The sequence below is a fragment of the Perca flavescens genome, chromosome 18, assembly GCF_004354835.1.
Source record: "Perca flavescens isolate YP-PL-M2 chromosome 18, PFLA_1.0, whole genome shotgun sequence".
NCBI lineage: Eukaryota > Metazoa > Chordata > Actinopteri > Perciformes > Percidae > Perca > Perca flavescens.
The window spans coordinates 15,530,416-15,558,394 of record NC_041348.1 but is presented as its reverse complement, the minus strand read 5'-3'; the positions used below and the strand labels follow the sequence as shown (position 1 = coordinate 15,558,394).

Genomic DNA, 27,979 nt, shown 5'->3' with positions numbered 1-27,979 from the left:
AGAGAGGAAGAGGAGGCTGCAGTTACCCCTGGACCATATGGTTGGTTTATATTCTCCTTACATATAAATTGCAGTACAGTAACATAACATGTCGTGACATGACCTTTTTTTTTGTTTTTGGCTATTTCCATTCTGTTGTATGTGTTATAGGGTTAGATATGTAAATATTTACATATACAACAACAGTTCACTCTTCTCAAGGCACTTTACAGATAGAGTAGGTCTAGACCACACTCTTTAAGTTACAAAGACCCAACAATTCTCCAAAGAGCAAGCATTTGGTGCAACAGTGGCGAGGAAAAACTTCCTTTTGGGCAGAAACATCAGACAGATCCAGGGTCTTGGTGGCCGCTGCCGGTTAGATACAGATGGATACAGATATACAGATATAGGGAATTATGATTCATAATAATGGTAATTATAGTAACAAAAAAGATAATGGAACTATGACTAGAAATAATAGTTGTAGCTGTTTAGGGCGTAGCAGGGCGTTGCGGGGCGTAGTAGGGCATAGCAGTTTACGTATGGGGGTTCCCATGTACCGTCTTCCCCTGCCACCCTACCAAGATCTCTCGCTACCCCTTTGCCCCCCCATGTAACATTTTCTAGATCCGCCACTGCACTATTGTAACCCAGGCTATCGTGACCCAGAGACCAGAGGCTGACCAGCAAATCCAGTACAGGTTGTTGTGAATATAAACGGCCCATGCTGCAGTAATCCACATTAGGTTGTTAGGATAGGCTTGGTTACATAATCACCCTAAGAACTTCTAGATGGGCACCTGGCAGAAGACAGCATGGCATGATGACTGGACGGGGGAAACAATGAAATGTTCTCGACTCCATAATCAGGGTAAACTTCAGTCACATTACAGTTCCATTAGAGTTAACAGTGCTTTTAAACAAGCAACCCTTATCAAGCTTGTGGTCAGTTGAAGGCAGGATGCTGTACTGTGAATGTCAAAGATATCTGTCCACTAGGGGGCAGTCGAGCCAAGTTATAAGTGTATGTAAACCAGTTGTAAGAGCCTGCATTTCTACAGTGTTTCTCTGTGCATTTAGTCTCAAATATTCATAAAATGATCCCAAATTAGCCCTAATGAAATCCTGCCTGCCTGAATGCCTTCCTGTGCATTAATGTTTCCCAGCACTGACTCACTTCCTCCCGTAGGATGTCCAGATTAGTGAAAACCATTTAAAGACCATTGACCCTCCTGAGGATAGCTGCAGCAGGTCCCAGTAGCTCTAAGTGACATTTCTGTGGTTACGTTGCTTTAAGCTTCTCCCAGAGGCTTTCTAAGGTTTCTGGTATGGACGTGGTGTGTGTGACCTTTGATCCCTGTACGGTGCGCTCCAGATCAATATAGTGAAACTGATCCTATTTCAATCTGTCACTCAATGCATCATTTTATGTATCATTTCCCTCACATCCATCTATTTAAAGACACCAAACTGTACAGCATGCATACAGAACAAAGCTCTTCCATTTCCATATCATATTTCTCTCAATTCTCTTCTCTGCTTTCTTCCTTTTCTCTTTCTCTTCTTTTACTTCCCAATGCCACCACCCCCCCCACACACACACACACACTTCTTTTGTGAATCATTTAAGTGTCTGAGCGGTACTGTGTGTCGCAGCGAGACAATGGTGTTTGCACACAGTGTCAATAGTCTTTCCCTCTGTCTCAGTAATTGATGGATGACTGTGAGTCAGGCATAAACTAAGCAGATTACACTTACTAGATCTGAGGGCTGATGCTGTGTGTGTGTGTGTGTGTGTGTGTGTGTGTGTGTGTGTGTGTGTGCATGTGTATGTGTGTGTTTGCGCCTGTGCGTCTTTGCGCCTGTGCATATGTGTGGTGGGGGTTGGAGTTGCAGAGTGACTGTCCAGTTTTGGAAGTCAATCCGACAGCTGTCCCCGGAGGCTGAGATTTGGGGGCTGTGAGTTTAGGGATGAGGAGAAAGGGGTGAACACACACACACGCACACACACACATACACTCACTGCAAAGGGTGTCTGCTTCACTCGTACTTTTCTTTAGAGAAAACGGGATGCATCTGGTCAATACCTGGCAGCTGGGCGCCCTGTTACAGGCAGCGTCCATCCGGAGCAGCTATTGAACTCCTGTCTTCGGTTCAGCCTCAGCGGTGTAAAAATATTTTCGATGTTTAACTGCAGCCATGCATGTTCAATTTCATTTGCTGCATTGAGCTTGTTTCCTTTTCTTGTTATTTCTGGATTTTTCTTTGCTTCATGTCATTGTCCTCTTTGCTCAGTTTACTTGTCATTTGTCTTCTGCGCTTTTGTCATTTTTCATTACATGTTTTTTATAAGCCCCTTAGGTTTTATTTCATCTGAACTGTACAAGCTGCCCTTTTGTACCTTCTTGTTTTCTTTACTAGGTCTAAATACATTTTTGACATCCAGCAGGAGGTTTCAAGTGGTGTTAGTAACTTTAAAACTCCTTTATAGTCCTACTAATTTGAGGCTGATACCGATATTGCTATTTGCAAGTAAAATTTTTTTTTTATATATATTGGCTAAAAAATACTTTTTTAAACCATCCATTATTTAGTTTAGTTTATTTATTTAAAGAAACAGGGACAGCGTACAATAAACATTAACCCCAAGGGGAGAGATGCATAGTACCAGATTTTAGCTCAAGAGCTAATTTTCACCTGTAGTCCCTGGGCTTTTTTTAATTTACGGTTTCAAAACAAACTTGTCAATGCTCTCTGATAGACACACTATGTAGAATACAGACAGCTTTTCTAAATGATCTTAAACATATCAATGGCATTTCTATCCTCCTGCAATTTCTTGTTACTTAATGACCTTATTAAACCAATACCAATATATCTGCTATAAGCTAACATTGGTTGGTATATTAGCATGGATGATTCATCGGTCTTGCTCACCTTTTTATAAGATCCCACAAATGTATTGTGCAATCTGAATTAGATAATTGATTAGTCAATCGACAGAAATATATCAACAACAATGATAAAACTTCACTTAGCCAGCAAAAATGTCAAAAACTGCAGGGAAGAAAAAACTTCTCAGTTGTGAGAATTAGCTTTTTTTTCTGTGCTTCATATCATTTTAAATTAAATACAGTTGAGTTCTGGATTGTTATTTGGACAAAACAAGCTAATGGATGCTGTACGCACAGCGGTGCTTTGAGCTAAATGCTAAAGTCAGCATGCTAACAAGCGAATGACAATGCTAACATGCTGATGTTAGCAGGTAATTTTGACCATGTTCACCATCTTAGTTTAACGTGTTAGCCTGCTAACATTTGCTAATTAGTAAACACAAATTAGCCTACGGCTGAGGCTATTTAGTCATAAACCACATAAAAATGTTGACCTGATTATAGCGCTAGATTAAAGTTAAGGGATAACCAAAGTTATAACATTTCACCCTGGACCAAAATGGAGGACCAGCCAACTGATAGGCCGATATTTTGCCTGGAGCCTCGGCAGTAGCATGGCTAAATATTTTATAGATTATTTGACATCATAATCATTATTTGCAGCCCTAATCTGAATTTTTTCTCAATCTCTTTTAAATCAACCAATTAAGTTCAATGAGTTACAGTCTGTAACCTTTTTATTTACATTACCTCAAACAACATCAAGCTTTGACAATAGAGCCACTGCAAAGTGAAACAAGAAGCTTTTGTACAGTAATGAGTCAATTATCAGAAAAATGTAACTACTCTGGAGCTTTTGGTCCTTCAAGTGGCTCGCTTGACGCCACTCTGGCTTGACTCAAGTGTACCTTGCTATTGTTGTGGTACGTCTCAAGACCACTGAGCTGGTGCCAAGGAAAATGTCAACCATTGATAAAAGTTATTAATCTCAAGTTTTGATTTCAACCTGAATATGTGAAAAGCTTGAGCAAATAAAGAATCCATTGATGGCAGCTGCCAAACTAAAAGCCACTGAGCGATAACAGCCACTTGCTTTAACGTCAACATCCAGTTCCTTAAAGGGTTTATAAAAGATAATTTCTCAGTGTGGATAATGTTTTATGTGATACGTTAACTTCAGGAGATTTGATACGATAGTAGCACTCAGTGTCTGGCTTCTTGCGTTTTATGGTTGAGATAAAATAATGTACTATTAGAAATCACACACTCTTTATCTTTTGTGGGTTTGTATATGTGCTCTCTCCTTTGTGATTGCATGTGCGTGCGTTGGTATGTTTGTTTACACGTGTTGCATGTCTGTGTGTGTGTGGCTGCTGTATTTCTGTTGGCGAGCTGTTTCATGTGGCGAATAATGAGATAAGGTCCACTCCATGCAGTCTGCTGTCTGGCCTTTATCTGAGCAACAGATTAGTGCAGGTGATTTCATTCCTGTGGAGGTTGGTTAGGCTAGGGTCAGCTTAGAGCACGAGAACAACGTCATGTCGACGAGAGGAGAAGAGACAGGCCGAGACTGACATGAAAAGAGCAGAAATTCTGAGGTTTACGTGTACCAAATTCACTTTGACATATGGGCATTTTTGATGCTACATTATCATTTCAAACTGTGTTAATTTGGGGGAATTCTTGGCTATTGTTCTTCAATCACTGTATGTTAAAAGCCACAGGGTGCATTTTCAGTGAGAAAGTTAACCAACAAAGTTGGATTCTCTATCAGACTCTATTGTGTTCTAAAACCTAGGTGGAATTTGCTGTGAAAGTGGAAATATGCTCTTCTACATTGATGGAGAGTCATTGCTGTACCAACCTATCATTGTGTCCTATATTAATTCAGAAACAACCAGAATAAAGTGGAATGAAAATATTTGATGCACTCTACTCTATACTGTGATATTACTATCATGTATTCAGTGCTTCATGGCAAGCATCCACACTGAGGCCTGTGTTGGGACCTCGGGGTGTAACCATCGTAATTTGAATTTGACCCATTTGACCCAAGGCTGAACAGTATATGTGTGTATCTTCACACAGCCAAACATTGTAAGGCTCATTTTCTGCATAAAGAGGGATTTTTGTGGACATGGACTCGATCACCTGTGCATCTGTCTTTTAAGTGGATTAGGACATATAGTGACAACAGGTTGCATAAGACTCATTTGACCCCAGGCTACTTACTCTCATTGGAGTAATTTTAGTATTTATTAGTGGATGGATTAGATGAATTACTGTTTTATAATTTACAGGTAGTATTTACTGGATTCTCGTCAAACCAAAGCAGGGTAAATTGTAGAATTTCAAGTGTGATCAAAATCGATCCCCATTACATACTGTATCTTGTATGAACCAACAACATAGGGAAAGGGAAATTTGAATTTGGACACAGCAAAGTGTAACTGTGAAAAGTGCATTGTACATTTAGTTCTGTTTTCCTGTGCACTAACATTTCTTTCACACTATATCTTGTTGCACATGTTAACCTTTTTTCCATGCCAAGCACTGCTTACAGGGCTTCTCATTTTGCGTGCATGTGTACGATGTCAGCGAAAGGCGAAGACCATCACATTAGGCACATAGCCATAGCTGATTAGATCGGATAAAAGTACTAGCAGTAAGTCCATTAAGGCTTGCTTTCAAACTGTTTGGATGCCCATATGTTCATTCATATATGTGTGGGAAGATGCTGATTTTATTTTAGATGTAGCATTGACTTGAGATGAAAACAGAATATATTCCTTGATAAATGCCTATAATTGATTATTAAAGTAGATCTATTTTCTGTAGGTCTAATAATCTGTTGTTCTGGGCATGTGTGTGTGTATTTCGGGCCTTTGTGTAATGTGTGTAATAAAAACAGAGTGTAAAAATGTATTTTTCCCTTGCGGAATCAATAAAGTATCACTTAATCTTAATCAACCAAGCATCAGATCCGGAATTAGATCAGATTAAAATTGTCTGATGGTGTTTCTTTTATCACATTTTCTTTTGAAAAAATGAATGAGAGCATAATGATTCTTGACTGTAAGGTTTTGTGATATGTTGACTAAAAAATTAGTCAAAGCTTTTAACAAAAACAGTGCATATATAAGTAATGACTATTTCATTTCATTTCATTTATTATTTATCTTGAACAGTCAACAATGTTGCAAAAGAAAATAAAACCGCAACAACAAAATAAAACACAACAATCAGAATTGAACAAAAACTAAAAAGGATTAGTTTGAGAAGGAGCAGGCGGAAGCAAATAGCTTATTTGGTCCTACCCCTATTACACAAAATCATATTATTACAAAGCAAATATATATGCATATACAGCATACAATTTCCAGGTCTTACAATAACTTACAACAATATACAATGCTGTGCTATAATAACATCTGATGCCTTTCATGTGAGAAGTCACCTTCCACATTCCCATATGAAGCTCTTTCTAAGAACTGAAATCTAAAACATCCTCTGTTGTCATATCCACCTGCCCCAGTGAGAAACTGTCTCTCATTGGCTCAGAGGACAGCCAATCAGCTGCCAGCTCAGCGTTCTGGGGGAGTGGGGGTGGGGGGGGGAGGCCATTCAAATGGTGTGGCTAAGTATTCATGAGGGCCAGCTTCGCTTGGAGACCCTTGTCGTGCACACAGTCAGCTAGTCCACCAATCAGGACTTCAAAGGCAGGGGGGGTTGTCGGTGAGAAGTGCGAGTGACAGGAAGACAGACGCAGGGACAATGAGAGGAGCTGAGAGTGTGATAGCACAGAGGAGAGGGCAGTAGATGGAGACAAAGTTTGAGGGGAGAGTAAAGAGATAGTGACAAACAGTGCAGTGAGAGATAGCCTACAGTCTTCAAAATCTGCAGAGGCGAGGGAGATAAGTGATAAAGAGAAAGAAGAGGCAGAGCAAGCAGGCACAAACAGACGTCTATTTTTTTCCTCTTCAGAGCATGGTGGCAGAGTGCACATGGATTTAGTCGACCTCTACCTCCCAGAGTGTTTCACCTACCACTCTGACACAGAGTAAGTACTTTCACCCTGCAAAATGATTGCACAGAGAATGAAGTGTATACTCTCAAGTGTCACACAGGTGTAGCAAAAAGTTGAGTGTGAAAGTTTCCTTATGATGTCTTGACTGAGATAAATACTCTTTTTTAAAATGTCTGTGCTGCACAGGTATTACGCACTGCATGCTTTAGATTTTCAAGTTGATCTGAGTCAATCAAGTTAATCCTTGTGTTGTCCTCTCGGGTCAAAATGACTCTTTTAGACAGTTTTTACGTTTTTTTGTTGCTTTTTCCCCAAGTTATGCTTGCTTTATTTTTTTTAAGTTTTTGGTGCTTATTTCACATTTTTTCCATTAACACCATTATATTCACCACTAGACCTATTTATTTGCAATAGTTTGACACTTATTTTTGGAATTCATGGTCAATAAACCTCATTTATATGACATTTGTGTGTAAGAAAAAAGCAGAATTTGTGAATGATCTTGACTAATGGTTAAGATCAGAGGAAAGAAGGTAATGGATAAGCACAGATCTGTCAAAGTTTAGTCAGGATAATGCAATAACATTTAATACAGCACCCAAAATTCTATGAAAATAGAGAAGTGAAGAGTGAAGAGTGTGTTATGGAACCATCCATGTTATTTTGGGGCAATGTGGTTAAAATATATCCAAATTTATGATATAGAATCTTTGGAAACGAGTCAAATTTGACCCGAGGACAACATGAGGGTTAAAATGACTCAGCACATTGAGAGAGTTGGAGCGTGAGAATCAGGGTCCATCACATGAGTGTGATTGAGAAAGGATAACACAAGTGGTAAAAGTATTTTGCATGTCATGAAATGTTAAAATATTGTCTGATTGGGTTTTGGACCCCAGGAAGACTGGTCGTCTAGGCGTCAGCTAATGGGGATACTTATATTAAACTAAAATCTACCTTTACAGAAAATTTGTTGACTTCTACTTTTACAATATTTGCTCATCCACTTGTTATAATTCACATACACATCAGTCTCATTGTGTCTTTTATAAGAATGCAAGCAGAAATGTTTAAAATCATCCTCGTGTTTGCCATTTATCTTCTTTTGAATATTTGCCATTGATTACCAGTTTTATGCCTGCAGTCTTTTCTAATTCTTGCAGCATCTATTATTACTTTCTCGATTAATCAATTAATCCTGTAGTCTATAAAATAGTAATTAACACTCATCCTGCTTTCTTTGAACCAAAGATGACATCTTAAAATTGCTTGTTTTGTCAAACCAACAGTCAAAATCCAAATATATTCAGTTTACAAGGATATAAAACAGAGAAGATTTAGATTAAGGAAGTAGAGAATGTTTGGCATTTTTCCTTAAAAATGTCTCAAATTATTAATCAGTGATCAAAATAGTTGCTGAATAATGTTCTGTTGACCGATTAGTTAATGATTTGACTAATCCTTTCAACTCTATTGAGGTGTAAAAGGAAACGATTAACATCAATAAGTGTTAGACTATAAAGTTTCTTCCTCTGTGCTTTGGGGCAGTTTAGATGAACATTTCCCTGGTGAGGAGGTTTGTTTGCATTGCTTACAATTGTCATTGTTCAGCCTGTTTGTTTGTTGATAGTGAGGGTGAGACCAGTTTGAGAACAGCCTGAGTCATCTGAGGCTGTTGAAAATCTTCCCGACGTTCACAAAGCAGCCGAAAGCCTGTGAAAAGATGGGCGAAGCAGCTGTTTGATTACCCCGGGACAGCTTTCTGATTGCCTTTCTTTTCTGTAATCATAAAAAAAAAAATCACGTTCATTATCATCACTGCTGCGCTTTTATCAGCTGTGGCATAATCACTCTGCTCTGAGAAAACATCTCATTATGCATTTTTTGGGACTGAAAGTAGCATTCCCTAGCAGAGAAAGACGAGAAGAGAATTGGAGACGGACCAAAAAGAGGGGAGAAGACGAGCAGACGCGTGGACGTACATGCCGGCTGATTGCTGGTGACAGAAGTAACCAGATAATGGGAGAAAAGGCTGCAGTAGCCGCTGATGACCGCCCGGTATGGCACGCTATCCAGAGCCTGCAGGTTCCAAAGCTCCAGCCACAGGCACCTCATCTCCCTGCTAACAGCTTCGTCCAAAGCCTGACTAAGGCTCTTACTGCTGGCTAGGGGTGCCACTGATCCCTGCTCATCTCTTACTGGCTTGTTAGTAAAAAACACCACTGAGACCCCGCTGACCTAAATAACTGCTCCTCAGGGTCAGGGCTAGGGCTAAAAGGTTTGTTATTATTTGTGGGGGTTTTTTTGTGATATTGCAGGGAGAATCTTAGTCGCGTTGAGTTTTATTTTCACTTCCTCGAGGCCTTTAGATTTGTCTTTATGTATCTTGGTCATTTCCCTTCTGCAGTTTCTTTCACTCCCTGTTTTCTTCTCACTCTCCCTCCATCCGTTGGGTCATTGTCTGCATTATGACTTCTCATTTGAAAGTGAGTGTTGCCTTCTCTCTTTTCTTTCAACACCCCCAGGTTAATGAGCCACAGGGCTGCCCCCTTTCCTTCTGTCCCTTCACAACCTTTTCACACTCCCTCTATCTGTCTGCCTCTCTTGTAATTTCCTCCCGCCTCTCTTCTTCTTCTCGCTTTCTGTCTCCTTGTCGTTTCACGCTGAATTTTGGCCTTTGTTGCCAAGGTGCAATTAGAGTTGTTTTGGATACTGGGAAACAAAGGGGTAAGGTACGATAACTTTGAATGCCCATTGACACGCATGCACGCACGCACGCACGCACACACACACACACACACACACACACACACACACACACACACACACACACACACACACACACACACACACACACACACACACCTCTCTGATTTATGCCTGCTGCATGCCGCTGTAGGAGCTGCACCAACAGTCTTTTGATGGGCTTTTATGTGGACTTGTAGATTAGTAATCTGTCAGAGTGAATATTACATCACATCTGATCACCCCACTCTAATGCCATTTCATTATGAAAGCAAAACACCAACACTCCCTCCTCCTCCTTCTCCTCCTCTTCCTCCTCCCCATGATGCATTATAATGGGAGAGCACAAAGTATATCTCACTCTGTACCTGTCAGAGACTTGACACAGCAATATGGACGCCTGTGATGGATAGCCAATAAGTAAACCTGTGAGTCACTTTAAAAGCAAACTAAAAATCTCTACACTGTACTGTTTTTATCGTCTTCAAAGTGGATTGGAGAGGTGAAAGATGACAAGGGGGGGGGGGGGGGAGAGACTCTTGTTCATTGGTTATTGCGGTAAAATTTGTCTGCTTAAGACAAGAGTTGTGTATTGTTGGGAATGTTTCAATACTAGTGCTGATATGATACCTTATTATCAGTACTGACAATAAAATAATATTTTTTGGCAACTTGTAAAGCTGCACTAATTGAAATTATACCAGCAATGGATCAAATAACTCCCCCCAAACTCTATAGAGCTTTTTAGCATCCATAGGATAATTGTTTTGGTTTTATGGTCCACAATTTTACTGTTTTGATTCACTCTCGCTGCTCTTATTGAGGTCATTTCCAACCGTAGAGGTTTTGAAGGAAAGAGTAACAAAATTGGCAAGTCTGCTGAACATTGTGGAGCATTTTGCAGCTAAAGAGATATTTCTTTCAGGAGTCTGTGGAGACCAAAAGAGAGCTAAAAGCACAGTGATTATTGGACTCATTCATCAGATGACAAGAGACGCAACTCCAAATAAATGCTAATGTTGCTCTGAGTCTACCGTCTAAATGGGCCAAAAAAATTGTATGTTTTATATAGGGAAATTATGTCGAGTGTTGCACTGCCGATACGTAAATTAATGATAGCTCCACCTAAGACGGCAGGTGGTGATTACGTTGCTACAGTTGCTTGGTTTTCTTACAGAGAAGTCTACTCTTGGCTTGCTTGGTATTTGTTGTCTGTCTGTCTGTGCGTCTGTGTGTCTGTCTTTGTGGGTTTGTAGAGTGGTCAATAGTGCGTGCCCATAGTTTACTCTGGAGGTGGTTAAAAGCAGCCAGTCTTTTTTACCTACCAAATGACTTGTGGCCAAGCCAAAAGACTGATTTACATAGCAGGAAATAGACTGATTTGGACATCCACCTCACTAGGACAAGATTAGAGTGGGAGATATGTGTGACTGTGTGGATACTGTGTGTGTGTGTGTGTGAAGTGTGCAAAAGAAAGTGAGACAGAGGGGTCTTTTTAAAGTTGGCCTGGCGGCAAACAGTTGCATACCAGTACGTGTCGGGGTGTTTATGAAGACACTCACTTTAAAATGTGTCTGTAAGTGTGCGTGTGCAGGGAGCTTGAACGTGCTCCTGATCCCATGAGTCTGAAGTGTGTGTAGAAAAGTCAGAGCCTGTCTATGGTTTTTATTTTTACATCCATACATGAACGCCTGACGCCACTGTGTGTGTGTGTGTCTGTGTGTGTGTGTGTGTGTGTGTGTTTTCAGGATGTGTGTGAGTGTGCGTGTGTGAGTTCGGATCACATGCCTGTGAGGCTAGTGTACACCTCAGCTGGTTTTTTCTCCTTGTCGTGGTGACAGAGAGTCTGTTGTGGTCACATCTCGATCCAATAATAAAGTAATGATACACGCTTTAACATGCAGGCAGAGGAAGATTTATTTCAAGCACTTATAACGGATGTATTCATAGAAAGTCTATTTTTCTCATTAGAACATATATAACTAGATTATTGTCCTTTTTAGGTTTTTTTTTACGTTGGCTGTCCATGCACAATACACACAAGAATGAACTAGCACTAACATTTTTTCTTAGTTATTGCATTACAAAGCTTTTGTTCATGTCTCATTCAATGGATTATTTTAATATCTCCAGATTTCCTAAAAGTAACAAAAGAAGTGGTTGTAAAACTGTTGTAGACTGCAACAGAGTGTTTGATAGGTCGAGTATGATGAGTAACTGAGAGACACAAAGAAACAATAGAGAGAGAGAAAAATACAAAAAGGAAAGACGACTATGTCTGGATTGAACATGGCGATAATAAAGCGGATGATTACTGGTTTGGCTATTTCCCTACGTTTGCTTAAGCAATCTTTTTCTTTTAAAAACAAAACAGTGTAATGGACAGCAGCTTTGCATAGGTGGGAAATCACAAACGGCTGGTTTAGATAAGACTGGGATGGATGGATGCATGAATGAAGGGGCGTGTTGATGGAGAGGCGGAGGTCGCCGAATGCATCGGGAGAAGAAAAAAAAAGGGTGTAGTTGAAAGAAAATATCATGAGGTTTCTGAACGTTTGTAGCTCTGTGTATGGTTCGAAAATACACATGAATCCATAGATTAATGGTAATGATTTTTCCAAGCTGCAAATTACATTATTACTATCTGTGTTAATTATGCCTGACTTAATAAAACTAGTCATTAATATTTATGACAATACCAAGGTGACCCATTATATAAAGCTGACCTGAGAGTCAAATCGTTCACCATCATGAATATGTATTACAATAAGGTGCATATTTCTCCTCTCTTTTCTCCAGACATTTGGACAGGATGTCAGTGAGGGGCTTGGACCCCACCTGTCCCTCCACTATAAAGCGTGAGCCCTCCAGCCCCAGCCCCAGCTCTCAGGGCGACGTCAGCCCGGCCCAGCCCAGTCCTGGAAGCTCTTCCTCTGACACAAACTCCAGCTACGGGCCCCTGATCAAAGGCCATCACAATCACAGCAATGGGCTGGACTCGCCAGGCCTCTATGGTCACGCAGCGGCATTGACCAACAATGGAGGGGCAAATAGGTAGGTGTATACATTATACAGTCCCTTATTTTGTGTGTTTAAATGAAAGCACTATTACTATCTGAGCACATTCCTCTGATTGTGTCCCCTTCAATTCCTCCCTCCCTCTCTCTACCTCTATCAAGGAGGTTTGTGGAGGAAGAAAGCCAAGTGAAGTGTGAATTCATGCTGGGCTCGGTGGCCAAGCGCGTGTGTCTGGTGTGCGGTGACGTTGCCTCGGGCTACCACTATGGCGTGGCCTCCTGTGAAGCCTGTAAGGCCTTTTTTAAGAGGACCATCCAGGGTAAGAGAGAGACAACACACACACAAAAAACACACATTTAGGCGCAGGTTCCACGCTCAGCTTTATACTTAGTTTATTCTGCATGGCTGATAATGCCTTCCTGCATCATATAAACCTGTTTTGCTAGCAACATGGTTCATATGCAGTCCTGTGTTTTGGTAATAACAAACCCTGATCAGTTAGCTCACAGCTTCCGCCTCCTGTCTCGAACCGCAGTAGGGCTTTAAATGAAGACCTGTTTGCAAACAGCTGATATGCTGTTGTAGCATTGTGTATATAGTCAACATGTTTAAGTTTAGGCTTTGAAGCTTCAGATAACATAAGGTGTTGAATGTATGCGCAATCACTTCACCCCTGAAAGCTGATAGTTGAGAGGGGCAGCGGGCAGTAGCATGCGTGTGTGGGTGTTTTTAAAAGGATTGTCCTGTTCTCTGTGAGCTCGCGGCCGCGGCAGGGCTGCGATGCGTTTCGGTCTGTAGAAGTTGGCTCTAGATGGGATCAAAGGGCAAACAGGATGAATGGCTGTCAGGTCAACCGGGGAGATCTGATGTCTGGCTCATCAGATACTTCCTGTTTCTGATCGAGTGTGGCAGCTGAGAGTGACCGCAACTGGCTGAACGCCATCAGGCTTAACGCGCACTTTTGGCTGCCATGGCTATTACTCCCAATTAGGTGTTAGGAACATGTGTTTTTGTATGTGATTGCATTGATGATTGTGAGTAAAAGTCAAATTGTCATTGTAAAAAATGACTTTTTAAATGTGTTTTACAAATCACAAGATATGTTTATGCCCAATGATTTAAAGATGCACTCCACTGATTTCACACATGGAGACCAGTTTACTCGTTACAAGGAATACTTCACAGCCTATAAAAACAGTTAGTAAAGTCTGTAGCTTGGAAGGAGCTTTGTCAAGTCTGAGAAAATAACCCTGATGATGTCATAGTGATATAATCAGGGTCATCTCCATTTCTGTTTGAGATCGCAAATTTATAACAGAAGGCCTGAGGCACAAAAAATAGTGGTGTGGAGTTTAAAAGGTGTACATAATTACCAGGCAGGTATGGACTCTTTTCAGTTGCATTATGGGAAGTGTAGGATCCTGCGTTTTGAGGGCATGACCCACACAAGGAAATAAAAGCCAGGATATCTCAGTGTCGTCTGCTTCAATTACGACGATTCTTTTTTTAATTTGTCACTTGTGAGTTGCCTAACTTTATGGAAGTACAACACTAAATTGCTAGAGTACCCCTTTAAGATTGTGTGCTGTGACACATTTTAGTGAAAGTCAAGTTTAAATCTCAATGAGATAATATTGTCAAAATTAAATGAAAAAATGTAAGAATAATGTTCAATTATTGCTTCACTGCAATTTCAAAAACATCATTTACTCTCTTTTTCTCTAGGTAATATTGAATACAGCTGCCCAGCATCCAATGAATGTGAAATCACCAAGAGAAGGAGAAAATCCTGCCAGGCCTGTCGATTTGTGAAATGTCTGTCTGTAGGCATGTTGAGAGAAGGTAAGCTATACACCAAAAATCACTTTCAGACCTGGGTCAAAACATTGTTTGAGTTTCTTTTTCTGCAATTGATCTGTTGGTAGTCTTGGCAGAAGTTCAAACCTCATCCTTTAAACAGTTGAGACAGAGAAAAAGCACCCACAGGGTAAAGGCTAACACAAGTCTGACTGCAGTTTCTATCTTGTGCATTCCTGAAAGCAATACCCCAATTACCAGATGTGATTCTTTAAATGCCTCACCTGATAAACTGCCGATGGCATGTACCATAGTTCTGTAGATTCCAGTGAAACCTAAAACCTATGACAGTTAAACTTCAGGCCCTTCGTGCCAGCTGTGATGTGTGTGTAGGTCTGTGTATGTGTAGTAAACATAGGGCTGAACAATGCATATTTTTTCTTTGACAGGGAGGAGGGGGTTACTAACTGTTCAATTGTGTCAGTTTTTGCTTCCAAGTGTTTCTCAGAAACAGCTTTTGGAAAACTGCCAGTGTTTGTACATGTAGGTGTGTGCGCAACACTGCAGCAGCTCGCGAAATAATCGAGCGAATCGTTGCTGGGGCTCCTGGGACAAGACTTTACAAAAATGAAAATGTGCGGACATTTAAAGAAAGAAAAAAAATTGGAGATACATTTTTACAAGTGGGGAGTTTAATGAGAATGGGACAAGTTACCTAACTAACCCAGCATGCTGCTTTGTGCTTTTAATTTCTGAATCTGAATTATAGACACAGTGGTGCCTTGCTACAGTGGTTTATACCAATGCACAAAATAACTTAAGGTTGAATAAATATAAAATACAACAAATAATCTTAGCAGGCTTTCACATTCCAACATCTTTTGTACGGCCAATTTATTCTCTACGGTGCCAAACTTCATTACATATGCTCAAAAAAAATGGACTAAGAGTGGTGACATGTACCACACAGAGTCTGTGACAGCGGTCAGGTGCTCCTTTAGTCTGACTGTGTGCCTGTCTGGTGACATATTGTTGTCCAGATTTAGAAGTGACTCAAAAAGGAAAACATTAGCGACCTCCTACTGTAGCCACTTGCTGCATGCTGTGTGGGGCCAGGAGATGATAATATGGAGGGGAGGGCAGATAAAAAGTGTGTGTATGTGTCTGTGGTGGGTACGATGACAGATAGTAAATGTAAAGATGAAGCATTTAAGTGTACACCATTTCAGAGTCATTAAGGAGTTATTTAAGAGGGAAAAGGGGAGAAGTGCTTGCTTACTGCTTACTGATTGTCAGTTAGCAGCTTGTTAGCTAGGTCGCAAATGGGGTGATAAGTTTGCAGTATATAGAAAAAAAAGTATTTGTACCCCCGACTTCTGTCTCAGAAACCATGCTTCTTTTGTGGAAAAGTTAATTTACGAATTATATTAAAGTGGATGGCACGACACAGCTATGTTAGCTTCCTTCATTTTGGACTCTCCGGCTCGCTAGCAGTCAACTGCGTGAATTTTCAGGTCAAAATTCTTAAAGTTTAACTTGAATCGATGAAATAAATTGATTTAGCAAAATTTCGCGATTTTAGATTCTGCCGTGACCAGGCCTTTATACAAAGCTGCAGGTTAGCTACATTTATTTAGAAGACAAAATAAGAGTCAACTATAAATTCTAATTCAAACCTTTTGTTGATATCCTGCTGTTACGTACGGCACATAGGCTATCACAGTTGTGCATAGTTGTACCTTTTCTTGCTCCATCAGACTTTGTTGTTGCGCAGTCGCCGTATTTCCTGCTCTCAGCAATTTATATTTATATCACAAGTATGTTGTTATCATAACCAATCGAAATGGTGTCCAAAACTATGAAAATATGATCCCAGTTGTAATAAACTGGAATGATCCTTTAATCCCACCTACTCATCTCCAAACACACAGCAGCATCTGTTTATTGCTGTGTGTTCCTAAATGTGTGTGTGTGTATGTGTGAGTTATGGATACACAGAATTATAGCATCTTTACACGCGTATCAGTTTGTGTATAAGAGTTGGTTTAAACACGTCAGCCTGCACTCACATTTTATGCGCACACCTCTGTGTGCTTTCGTGAGTGTGTATGTGTGCCATTTTTCTAAATTAGCTGCTTTTAATAGGGTCGGGGGAATCAACAGCATCCCAGTCCGCCTCTCAACCCCCCTCTTCTCTCGCCACCCCCTTTTGCTTTCCCTCCCCCCTCGTAAATTCCTCCAGATGCCTTGTGGGATTCCTGGACCTCCGTGAAATGCGAACTGCCCCTCGTAACTCCCGTCGTAAGCGCCCTCGTAATGCGCTTCATCGTGTCTCGTAATGCCCCTCTTCCCCGGAGAGGCCGCAGTAAAGGCTGAGACAGAGGAGCTGTGAGGTTTAATGGGGAGAGTCAGAGTCGTATTATATACACGGCTAAAAGACATATAGACCCTGGGCAGGATTTGATTAAGCTCTGTTTAGTGCTCAATATTACAGTTGCTGTCGCTTCTAAGGGCAGTAAAAACATGTATGTTGGCAAAATGTGCGCAATATATTAAAGATACAGTTTATCATACAGATGTAATGGTGTGATCCTGTCTTTTAATGGTTTATGCTTTTAATGGTCAGTGGTGCAGCAATACCTCTGTAAAGTACCTTCCTCTCCTTCTTTGTCTTTTCTTCCCCAACTCATCCTCACTTCCTGCTGCCTGCCCTGAAGTTATTTAGTCTCAGGTGTGTTAATCATCCCGTGTTAATCTGTATTCTGAGAAAAGCATTGCAGAACGGAAAGACTATGTGTGCTTTTCGCTGCCAACTTTCCAAATCCTTTTCATTTGAGAAGCAGTATACAGGGAATGTAACGCCACAGTGGCATTGTGTACATTTGTCACAATATCTGAGACGCGGGGGATTGTTTATACTGAACACATGCTGGTTGTGGCAGCAGTGACGGAGGCGGCGGTGGTGGTGGTGGGGGGGACGGGGGAGTGCTGCCACAGAACACAGTAACCTGGATCAGTCTAGATCAGAGACTGGATCAGTCTAGATCAGAGACTGGATGTCCGTGTTCCTGATCCTGCTACACTGTGTGTGTTTTGGGAACCAGTAAAGCCTCCCGTGTGAAGATCCAGACACCCTCAAAATAAGGATGAGTGATGAAAGCAGCCAAAAATAGATCAATGTCTGAGTAGTCTGTGTTTATCGAACTCTGATGGGCTGTACAGAAGAACAGGGAGGATGTGTGTGTGTGTGTGTGTGTGTGTGTGTGTGTGTGTGTGTGTGTGTGTGTGTGTGTGTGTGTGTGTGTGTGTGTGTCTTTATCCACCAAAGCTATTCTTGGCCTTTTGGTTGTCAGCACATTCCACCGTGAAGAGTTACACTTAGCTCTGATGTGTGTGTTTGAATCAGATCTGAGTACAAACACGCACACAAATATACCCGTATAAATCACACTTTTCTAACGTATCAGGTGACCAAAGTAGTCGTTTGATTTAATCCAGTGTTTGCCAGCATTTTGTGTTCAATCTGTTGCTCAAGTAAGCGCCCTCATCCCTCATCTCACACCTTTGGAGTGGCACCTGCCAAGTGCCCAGGATAATCCACACTTCCTCTTTGCCCCTTCGTGACATCGCCAGAGGGTCAGGGAGCATTACGTTTTCCCGACCAATCTCTTCCTTAATTCCCCCTTCATCTTCTTGAGTACGAGCTTTTCACTTCTTCCTTTTAACCCCTAAAACTGCCTACCCATATCTTACCATCGTTGAACCAGATGTAATGTCCAAAGGTTTGAAGCAGGGCTCGATGGTATGATCCAAAATCGATATAATGATAATTTTAATGTCTTTGGTTGTTGTACATTCATGGCGATAGATCTTTTGACGCGTGAGCTCAGTGGTTGTTTATATGTCATCCGTTACTCTTTTAGGACTTGGTTTCACATGTTATGTTTTTCTTAAGATTTCCTAACATTAGCAAACAACCCCACACCCGTCTTCAGATTTTCATTCAAATATTGTCGAAACCCTGATTGGTGCAGGGAAATACTGTACATGATATATCCCTTATTTTCCCAGTTGAGCTCCACCCACTTCAAACCAGTCAGAAGAGCTTAGAGAAAAACTCAAATATACAAATGCCTTATGTAAAATATGTTTGCAGAACATTTTGTTCATGTAGGATAAGAAGGACCTTATAGGAGGTGGATCGGTAGGGATTTTGCAAGCGTCTATCTGTCACAGTTGTCCACCTTTTTAAATATGGAAGTAGACAGTCATACAACATCTGAGCCTGATATTTCATAGTAGTCATGTCGGGGAGCCTTTTAGCTTACAGCAAAGGTTACAGATCACATTCTCACACCATCTCTTTGTTATGAGTGGCCCCCTCTTTCCATCGTACCTATATCTGTCCATGGTACATTAACAAATAAAGCAGCAATTCTATAAAAGTGTTGTTATGGTAATGACTTAACTATAAAATAACTTGTACAAACCAATGATGCAAAAAAAACGTTCAGCACTACAACACATTGTAAATGCCTGATTAAAAGGAAGTTATGTAATTTAATGTGGATGTTCATGCATGCTCTCCATAAATATCTGCATAAGTAAGAATAAGTACTGGAGGCAGCAGGCTCAAAGGGATGAAGTGTCACTGTGAGGTGTCAAGTGGGCAAATAATACCCTCAGAGTGCCATTATACAGATCTATTCAGGGTCACTATGGCCGTTTACACTGTGTAGATCAGGTAACTCAATACCACTACTGAAGGCCCCCTGAGTCGCGTTCACACTCGCTGGACACATTTTCTTTAGAGATACACCAGTTCTCAGTACTGACTGTTCCCCTCTGCGCACACACACACATGCACACACACACGCACACACACGCACACACACACACACACACACACACACACACACACACACACACACACACACACACACTTACTTACTTACTTAAATCCCCATTACCATGGTGATGAGGCTACCAAAATGCTCGTTAAGATGAGCAGTTGTCATCGGCTGCTCTGAAGTTCCTGCGTGTCGTGTTGCAGAATGCTGTGCCACGATCAGACATGTCCCTTTCATGTCTCCTTTGGATCGTTGAGACACGAGAGCCGATGATTGGGCCACATCCTGATGGTTGACTCAACATTGGTTGGAGCCACATGGTGCCGCTTTCTGATAACTGTTAGTCTGTGTTTGGAGTCACTGCAGACATCACTCTTGTCATCAATGCCAATGAAAGAAGATGAACTAATCTGATAACTTTTGGATTACTTTGTTTAAAAACCACACAATTTCCAAATGAACATTATTATTATACTTTCTTTTACTTACTTATACTTATATTACTATTTCAACACGTTTACTGTGATTTCACTCTCTTACATCTCTCACAATCAAACTTGAAATTCTTTTTTTCAATAGTATTTGAAATACTAATCAAAAAGTCAAATTGACATTACTGAATCTTTATTATAAGCAATGTTTTGTGTACATATCTATCCGGGATGTGAGTGACTTCACCCTGAGATTTAAGGACACCCAGGCACATATATTTTAAGTGTGACTGTCACCAAATGCATCATTAATGTCCCTGTGTTTGTGTTTCTGTAGGTGTGCGTCTGGACCGGGTTCGAGGCGGCAGACAGAAGTACAAGAGGAGAATCGACGCTGAGAACAGCCCGTATCTGCACCCACAGAATGCCTTGCCTCAAAAAAGAACATGTAAGTGTACAAAACTTTAATAGTCTATGATGATAAATTCCTTTATTGTAGATATCAGAGGCTCTGGTTTTATCTGTGTTGTGGTCCGTCAGTCCATATCATGCTCTCTGTGATTTTGTCTGTCGTAACAATCATTTTGTATAGCTCGTATTTGCTAGTAAGTTGGCATTAAGCAATGCCAACATTAGTTTTTTTAATGTGAGACGTGGAGCGCTTTGAATGGCTGTAACAGACTATGTTGCCATCCTGTGAAAACCATGTATCTCCAAAACTTCAACTTCTCATTAAATAAGAAAAACAGCCCCCCATTTTCATCTTTTTTTACATAATACCATGCATTTTTTTCAGATAATTCTTTGGGGTTTTCAAGTTAGAAGTAGGGACGTTTTCTCAAACCATAAAGGAACACTTTATCCCTTTTGATTCAAAATTACCAAATTTGGAGATACATGGTTTTCACTGGACAGCGACTTGACAAATTTCCCCGAAAAAAGGATGTCTTTTTATTATTTCTTCTGTGTTTGTATGCATGTGCTTTTGTGTAACCGGCTACAATAACTGGTTATATTTAGATAGAGGTGGTTATGGTAATAAAAACATTTACTCTTTCCGTCTCTCTCAGTCATTGTTGGCGGTGTGGTAGAAAACAAGGTGGTGTCTCTGCTGCTGGTGGCCGAGCCAGAGGGCATCTTCGCCATGCCGGACCCCACTGTACCTGAGAGTGACATCAAGGCTCTGACCACGCTGTGCGACCTGGCTGACAGAGAGCTGGTGGTCAACATTGGCTGGGCCAAACACATCCCAGGTACAGTCAGTCAGTCAGTCAGTCAGTCAGTCAGTTAAGTCAGTCAAGTCAGGCAGTTGTTTGCTCACACACTGCACAAGCACATTAGCTCACATTAAGTCTATAATCAGATCAGAGGAGGAGATTGTTGTGACTTGTGGTTCCCAAGATGCCCACAGGAGAAAGGGCATGTTGGCGTGACTCTGTGTTATCCGTCAGTCATCCTCTCTGTGTGTGTGTGTGTGTGTGCTGACCAATGTGTGTTCCTAATATAACAACCAAATGACCAGTGGCCACCTGGAAGTTTTAATTCATTTCCTGGGCCACGGCCATCTCTGAATTATGGAAATCCTCCTGATACTTGGAAAACACTTAGCTTCTCCTCTGACACAGGAACAGCAGAATGTCCAGAGTTTTTTTTCCCCTTTGGATGAGAGAGTGAAAAGGAGACGGGAAGTGCATTCTGACAGCTTAGTGGGATTAAAACGCTGGTATGTAGCTACAGTCTGTTGCTGTTTGTAATCGTAATCATATGCGGTGGCAACAGAGGTTTGCAGGACATTTATTTGATACTTGGCTTTGGAGACCTTCACGATCACAAAAAAAAACAGCTCTTGCACTTTTTACACACGGAGATGTGTGTTTTCTTTCTTCTTTCCCATTGCAATCTCACATAGCACAAATTGATGTCTTACTTTTATTCGACCAACAGTCCAAAACCCAAAGATATATTTAGTTTGAAAAAACTGAAAAAAGCACATTTTACAAAGCTGGAACAAGAGAATAATATAGACAAAAATGACTTTGTCGATCGATTGTCAAAATTGTTGCCTGTTCTATAAATTAAAAGCAGTGGTCTGCCAGGGGTTCGGTCATATAACCAACCTCAGAAAATCTTTCTTCAGAAATGTATTTTGAGTAATTATTTTACAGCAATGACCAGTATACTAGAGGCATTATCATCTCCCTGGATTTCTCTTCTGTGCTGTTTTCTCATCGTCTTTTTCCCTCTAACTGAAGCCCTGACTGCTTTATCAGCCGTGGTTATCCACACCCAAAACATCACCAGGGAAACACCTGGGCTTTTTGTTGATGTCCTATCTCTGAAATGCTTACAAAACAAACAAAGCAGGTGTGTGTGTGTGTGTGCGTGTGCGTGTGTACTATATTTGTCCCTGTATTTCTTCCTACAAAGTAGACATGAAGCAACCATTTGAGTGTGTGTTGGTGTTTGGTGTCCCTCATCAGCATTTCCATTGTTCTGTGAGAAAAGGAAGAAGAGCATCTCCTCCCCCCCCCCCCCCCCCCCCCCAGGCTGTTGCTGTCTGCCTCTTTTTTCTCCTGTTGACAGCTCTTTACTGTCAAAGCACGAGACAGACGGAGTACGAATGATGGGTGTATTTGTAGCCCTTTTGCCAGTGGAGGGTTTGGCTGGGAGAGCGCCCGTACACACAGCAGATACCCACCTGAGGGGAGAGAGAAAGACAGGGAGCTATGTACTCATCAAACTGCCAAGCTCATTTAACTTAAAGTTATGAAACGCCACGAAAAACAAAACAAAATGCAACAAAAGGCTCATTTCAAAACCGAGATCATTAGCAGGCAGTTACGGTTCATGTCAGTGAATTACTGCGAGTTAGATGAGAAGATCGATACCACACTCATGTCTATACATTAAAAAAATCAAAGCCGGAGCCGGCAGCTGGTTAGCTTAGCTTAGCATAAAGACTGGAAACAGGGAACAGTTCAAAAAATACAATTTGCTGTATTCCGTCTTTTTTTATTATTTTCTTTTGCTGGACTTGGCCACAGTGAAGGTTTCAATAACTTACTGCTTTAGAGATGCTGGTAGGTGGATTTTGTTACCTGCGGACAGAGCTAGGCTAGCACTTTCCCGTCTTTATGCTAAGCTAAGCTAACTGGCTGCTGGCAGAAGCTTCATATTCAACAGGCAGATATGAGTGTGGTATCGATATGCTCATCTGACTCGACAAGAAAGCAAAAACGTGTATTTCCTAATAAATTTGTGGCAATCAATTGATAAGTCCTTCATCATTAAAGTAAATACCAAACTTCTCTGGTTACACCTTTACAAATGCTGGTATTAGCTTCCCTCTGTTTGTAATTATTATAAAACATTACATATTTTTGGTTGCCTGTCAGACAAAATGTAATACATTATTTTGTGCTCAGATAAAATCTAGTGAGCATTTTCTTTACTTTTAAGATTCTATAGACTAAATCCAATCAAAAATCTAATAAAAATTAACTTTATTTATCAAAGAAGGATTTCATTTGGTCAAAGGTACAAAACAAATACACAGAAGCATTTTTTTTAATTTAATAGATAAAGACAGAGAGCAAAACAGACAAAGGCAGATAAAGAGAAAAAAATATAGAAGAAAAAATGAAAAAATGAGGTTGACTCGAGATGAGATGACAGAGATCACGAGACAGAAGTTTCAATAACATCGTTCAAGGAACAGATTGAAGCGGTAAAGGAGACCACGGCCGCTCCATTGACACGAGACAAAGAAAGAAAGGTAGATAGAAGAGACATACACACAGAGAATAAATATTATAAAAAAAGACTGCCCCCTCCTAGCAGCGTAATGGCCATGTCACATCAGCTCTGGATGAGTGGCAGGCAACACGGCCCCCATCGCTGGGAGAACCAGGGACTTGGGCAAAGTGGCCTGGGCCATCTGAGTTATTTGCCCAGGGGGAGGTGAGTGTGATGGGGCTACTGTCCTGGCTGCTCCCCCTCTTCTGTGTCCGCTCTTATCAGGCAGATTGACGGTCATGTGGTCTGAAGTCTGAGGGCCAGACTGGCAGATGAGCTGGCTAAAGACCAACTGCCCTCTTTGCTTTTGGCCTTTTTTGAGTCTGTGCTGCAAGTTGGCTGTCAAATGTGTGTGTTAAAAACGACTGTGGTGTGACTGGCTGTGCGTTGCGGTTGTTATGAGACAACTAATGCCGCGAGAGAATTTTCCCCAAATGTCAGCACTCCTTTTTGCCCCCAGTGCCCTTTGCTTCTTTCCTTTTTAAAACATGCTCTTTTCTCTTTATTGAAGGTTTAACTTGTATTTGTCCGTAAAATCTATCAATATATTGCCTGGGATTTCATCACACAGGCACAAACACACACTCACACAGGTCTCTGTCCCTGATCAATGGTCAAGTGCCAGAATACTGATCCCTATCGACCAATGAAATTGTGCACAGACAGCGTTTCCAATCAATCACGGAGCGATAGTGGGGAAATGGGCGCCACTGACGTCCTCGTGGTGATTGTAAAGAGCAGTGGATCCTGATAACAATCACCGATGGTGTCAAAAACACAAACGCCTCCCCCTCCTCCCCTCGCTCTGTAAAATCATCTGTTTTAATTACAGTAAACGTGTGTGTGAGTGTGTGTATGCAGGTTTATGCGGGGAACGTGAGCAGGTTTAATCATGCTCCTGTGGGGTATAATTGTCAATCAAAGTGGGTGTGTCCCACAGAGTGTAATTAAATTCACCCCCTGTTCACTCCCTCTGTCCTTTGTCATTCCCTTTGCAATATGGTCATGATGATCTGCAATATCATCATGATATTATTCTACTGAATACACATTATTATTAATCCTGGAAACTCTGGGAAATTACGTAGCAGGTTGAGGGAATTTGGATACAAGAAATAATTTAACCAAATTATTTAAAGGAGTTCTACAGCAATTTTGTAATGCCATTTCATAAAGTTGGGCGATTTGCTAGGGACAGATTAAAAGAAGAATTTGTGCAGCAGAGGCTGATATATCCTGACTTTTGGTCCCTTGTATGACTCTTTAAAAATAGTCGATCCTGCAATTCCCATAATGCAACCTAATAGCATCTTTCCTTAGCATTTAAATGCCCACTTCTTTCAAACTCCATACCCAAGTTTATAAAGCAGGTTTTCTGTGAAATATTTGCAGCCTCAAGCCCGAACCAAGATGACATTATACAGCTGTTTTTACAGGCCTAGTAGGAGTAACCATGACAAGTAAACTGACCTGAATGCGTCACTATGTGGAGTGCCCCTTTTTAAATTCTTTCTATTCTGCATCCCAAGTAACTGGTTCATTTTGATCCTCTCGTTTCTCTAGGCTTCCCCTCCCTCTCTCTGGCGGACCAGATGAGTCTACTGCAGAGCGGCTGGATGGAGATTTTGATTCTTCGAGTGGTGTTCCGCTCGCTGGCCTTGGAGGACAAGCTGGTGTACGCCGAGGACTACATCATGGACGAGGAGCAGTCAAAGCTGGCTGGGCTGCTCGACCTCAACAACGCCATCCTGCAGCTGGTGAAGAAGTATAAAGCCATGGGGCTGGAGAAGGAGGAGTTTGTGGTCCTCAAGGCTATCGCGCTCGCTAACTCAGGTATTAAGTTAGGCATTATGAGGCTCTTAGGCTCTGTATCGGCACAAGTTTTAGCCATGATAGCATGTGGCTCTATGGATGGCAATGTCTGGTCTGTCGGTTGGTCCGCAGATTTGGTCCTGGTTTCAACAACTATTCAACTGCCATGAAACTATGTACCAGTGATGGCCAAATGAAGCTTCATGAAGCTTCGTGACCCATTTTCTTTATTTTTGGAGCACACTAAAGGGTTCGAGGGTTTTGTTGAACAGAGAGCGCCATCTAGTGGGCTCGGAAAATAAAGAGAAGGCTTCAGGGAGTTTCATGGAGCTTCATTTGGCCATCACTATAATGTACAGACATTCATTGTCCCCAGAGAATGAATCCTAATAACTTTGGTGATCCCCTGACTCACATTTAATTGCTTGACATACCTTAATTCCTCAATTGCATCTCTCCTTATAGACTCCATGCAAATTGAGGACTGCGAGGCAGTCCAGAGACTCCAGGACGTCCTTCACGGGGCCCTACAGGACTACGAGGCCACCCACCACCCAGAGGACCCTCGGCGGGCCGGCAAACTGATCATGACCCTCCCTCTCCTCCGTCAGACGGCTGCTCGTGCTGTCCAGCACTTCTGCAGCATCAAACAGGACGGCCGTGTGCCCATGCATAAACTGTTCCTCGAACTGCTGGAGGCCAAAGCCTGACCCGAACACAGACAGCCATCAGCCTGGTCCTGCCCCCCGACGCAGCGGGTGAGGATGACAGGGAGTGAAGGATAACGGGTAATGGTGGGGTTTGACACTATGTATTTTTCCATTTCAGCTTTGACAAGTTTTGAATCTGCAATCGCCGGGAAGTATGTTCTGTAGGCAAGCAGATGGAACAGTTTTAGAGCAACATCCTTCCTACTCCCAATGAAAGAATGAAATTGAATGGAGCAGTTTAATTTGCATTTAGTGTCTCCTTGACATTGTCATCTTTGCTGTTTGTGACACTAATTTAAGCGTGTTGACCTGCTTCGAAAGTTCGAAGGCAGGCGGACAGGGAGCATTAAAGCAGAAGAAATCGCCTTCTAGAGATATTTACAGTAACATGCCAAAAGTAGAGCTTCTTTTGTCAAATGACCACCTGGTACTTGAAGATCCTCATGGATTATTTCATTTGTTTTGAAGCCTGTTAATCTGCATTCTAGAGCCTTTTGATGATTTGATATTGTTTTCCTTTTTTTGTATAGAAAGGTAAATGTGTCCTTAGAGGTAAGTCTTGCCAAAGAGTAAAGACTCATACTTTTAATACCAGCATATGGCCACAGTAATATAATATGGCCATTAAGACATTTCATGTAAACCTGCATCCCTGCTGTGTTGTGTAATCCAAAAGTATCTATTCAGTACATTCATATATAAATAATTAAAGGGAAGCTATTAAATCTCATAAAACAATAACTGGCCTCCTGATTTTAGTAGAAAATGTCAGGGAAATAGTACTTAATGATACATGATACAATTGTACGATAGCAAAGTGATATTTATTTAAAAGTGGCTCTGTTCGTTTGCTGTTTTTTTATTTACTAATGTGGCATTAATGAAGAGTAGATTAAAGCAATTACAGTGGATAATAATTTTTTTAAAGATTTTTAAATGATATTTAAATGAATAATTTTTTTACTAGCTTCTCTGCTACAGCACTGATACCTATGTGTACCATATCATGAAATTCAAGGCAACATGATTACGAGTGCGTACTTGAAGATCATAATGTTGTAGAGTTGTGGTAGACGCGTAGATATAACTTTAACTATGTAAAATTGCTGCCATACTGTATAATCTGGATTAGCGAGGCATTTGATGTCTTTTCTACTGTAGAAGTCTATGTGTAGGATGAAATTTGTGCACACATTTTTCCTTTTAGCCATAACGTTTGGGGAAACTGGTGATGGCGCTCTGTTAATCTGTTAGTGTGTTTTGTGTGAAGAGTAGTCATATCTGAAATTTGTCTTTTTTTTCGCACACATTAAATGAAGGGATGAAACTTGGAAGGAAATTCTGTACAATGAATAAAACGTCTTGCTACTTTATTTTACTCAAGGTACTGTGGCGCTACAATGTGCATATTTTTGTGACAAGATGATTAAATGTATGTACTGTACGTTTTGCTGTATATACGTCATGTCTTATGCCAACAGAGATGTTTGAAGATGCAAATAAGCTTTGTTTGGATGAGCTGTGCCGTGCTATTTCATTCTCAGGTGGATTCTTGGGCAATAAAGATAATCCCCTTAATGCAAAGCTCATATCATCTCAGTGTTGTCTTTCTCAATAAAGAGAAGAAAGTGCTATGAAACTAATTCATTAAGTGGCTGCAGTCAATTCTGCACTGTTTGACAATGGACTGTCATTTCCACGTAAGGCCTATTATGGCACATTTAGGCCATCACAGCCCAGTTGGATGGAGATTTATAATTAACAGCTATAATGTAATGAAGTCTAACAGTGGCTCCGGGGAGTGCTGGTCATCAGATGCCTGTTGAGGCTGACGGAAGCAGAGGCAGTCGACTCATCGCTTCATCATACAACCATCCTGAGAAAGGAAACTCCCTTAAAAAGTAATAACATTTTGGTA

At 41.1% G+C, this 27,979-nt stretch overlaps 1 protein-coding gene across 2 annotated transcripts; it reads left to right on the top strand.

Annotated features, from left to right (window-relative positions):
* LOC114573167 (estrogen-related receptor gamma) lies at window positions 1–27,610 on the top strand. Of its 2 annotated transcripts, none has more exons than XM_028605153.1 (8): window positions 1–40; window positions 12,448–12,702; window positions 12,828–12,985; window positions 14,392–14,508; window positions 20,082–20,192; window positions 20,815–20,997; window positions 25,103–25,372; window positions 25,817–27,610. In XM_028605153.1, exons 2-8 carry the CDS (start codon window positions 12,461–12,463, stop codon window positions 26,059–26,061), a joined length of 1,326 nt encoding a protein of 441 aa, XP_028460954.1. In that variant the 5' UTR covers window positions 1–40; window positions 12,448–12,460; the 3' UTR covers window positions 26,062–27,610. The 2 variants fall into 2 exon arrangements, with proteins under 2 accessions (XP_028460954.1, XP_028460953.1); XM_028605152.1 differs by lacking the exon at window positions 1–40 and adding an exon at window positions 6,661–6,936.
* Window positions 27,611–27,979: the final 369 nt, after the last annotated feature.

Excerpts from the sequence above, each read along its gene's own strand:
- LOC114573167 (XM_028605152.1), top strand. The coding sequence starts at position 6,881 with ATGGATTTAGTCGACCTCTACCTCCCAGAGTGTTTCACCTACCACTCT. Across the intron at positions 12,703-12,827 it reads AACAATGGAGGGGCAAATAG|GAGGTTTGTGGAGGAAGAAA; the intron begins GTAGGTGTATAC and ends ACCTCTATCAAG. Across the intron at positions 12,986-14,391 it reads TTTTAAGAGGACCATCCAGG|GTAATATTGAATACAGCTGC; the intron begins GTAAGAGAGAGA and ends CTTTTTCTCTAG.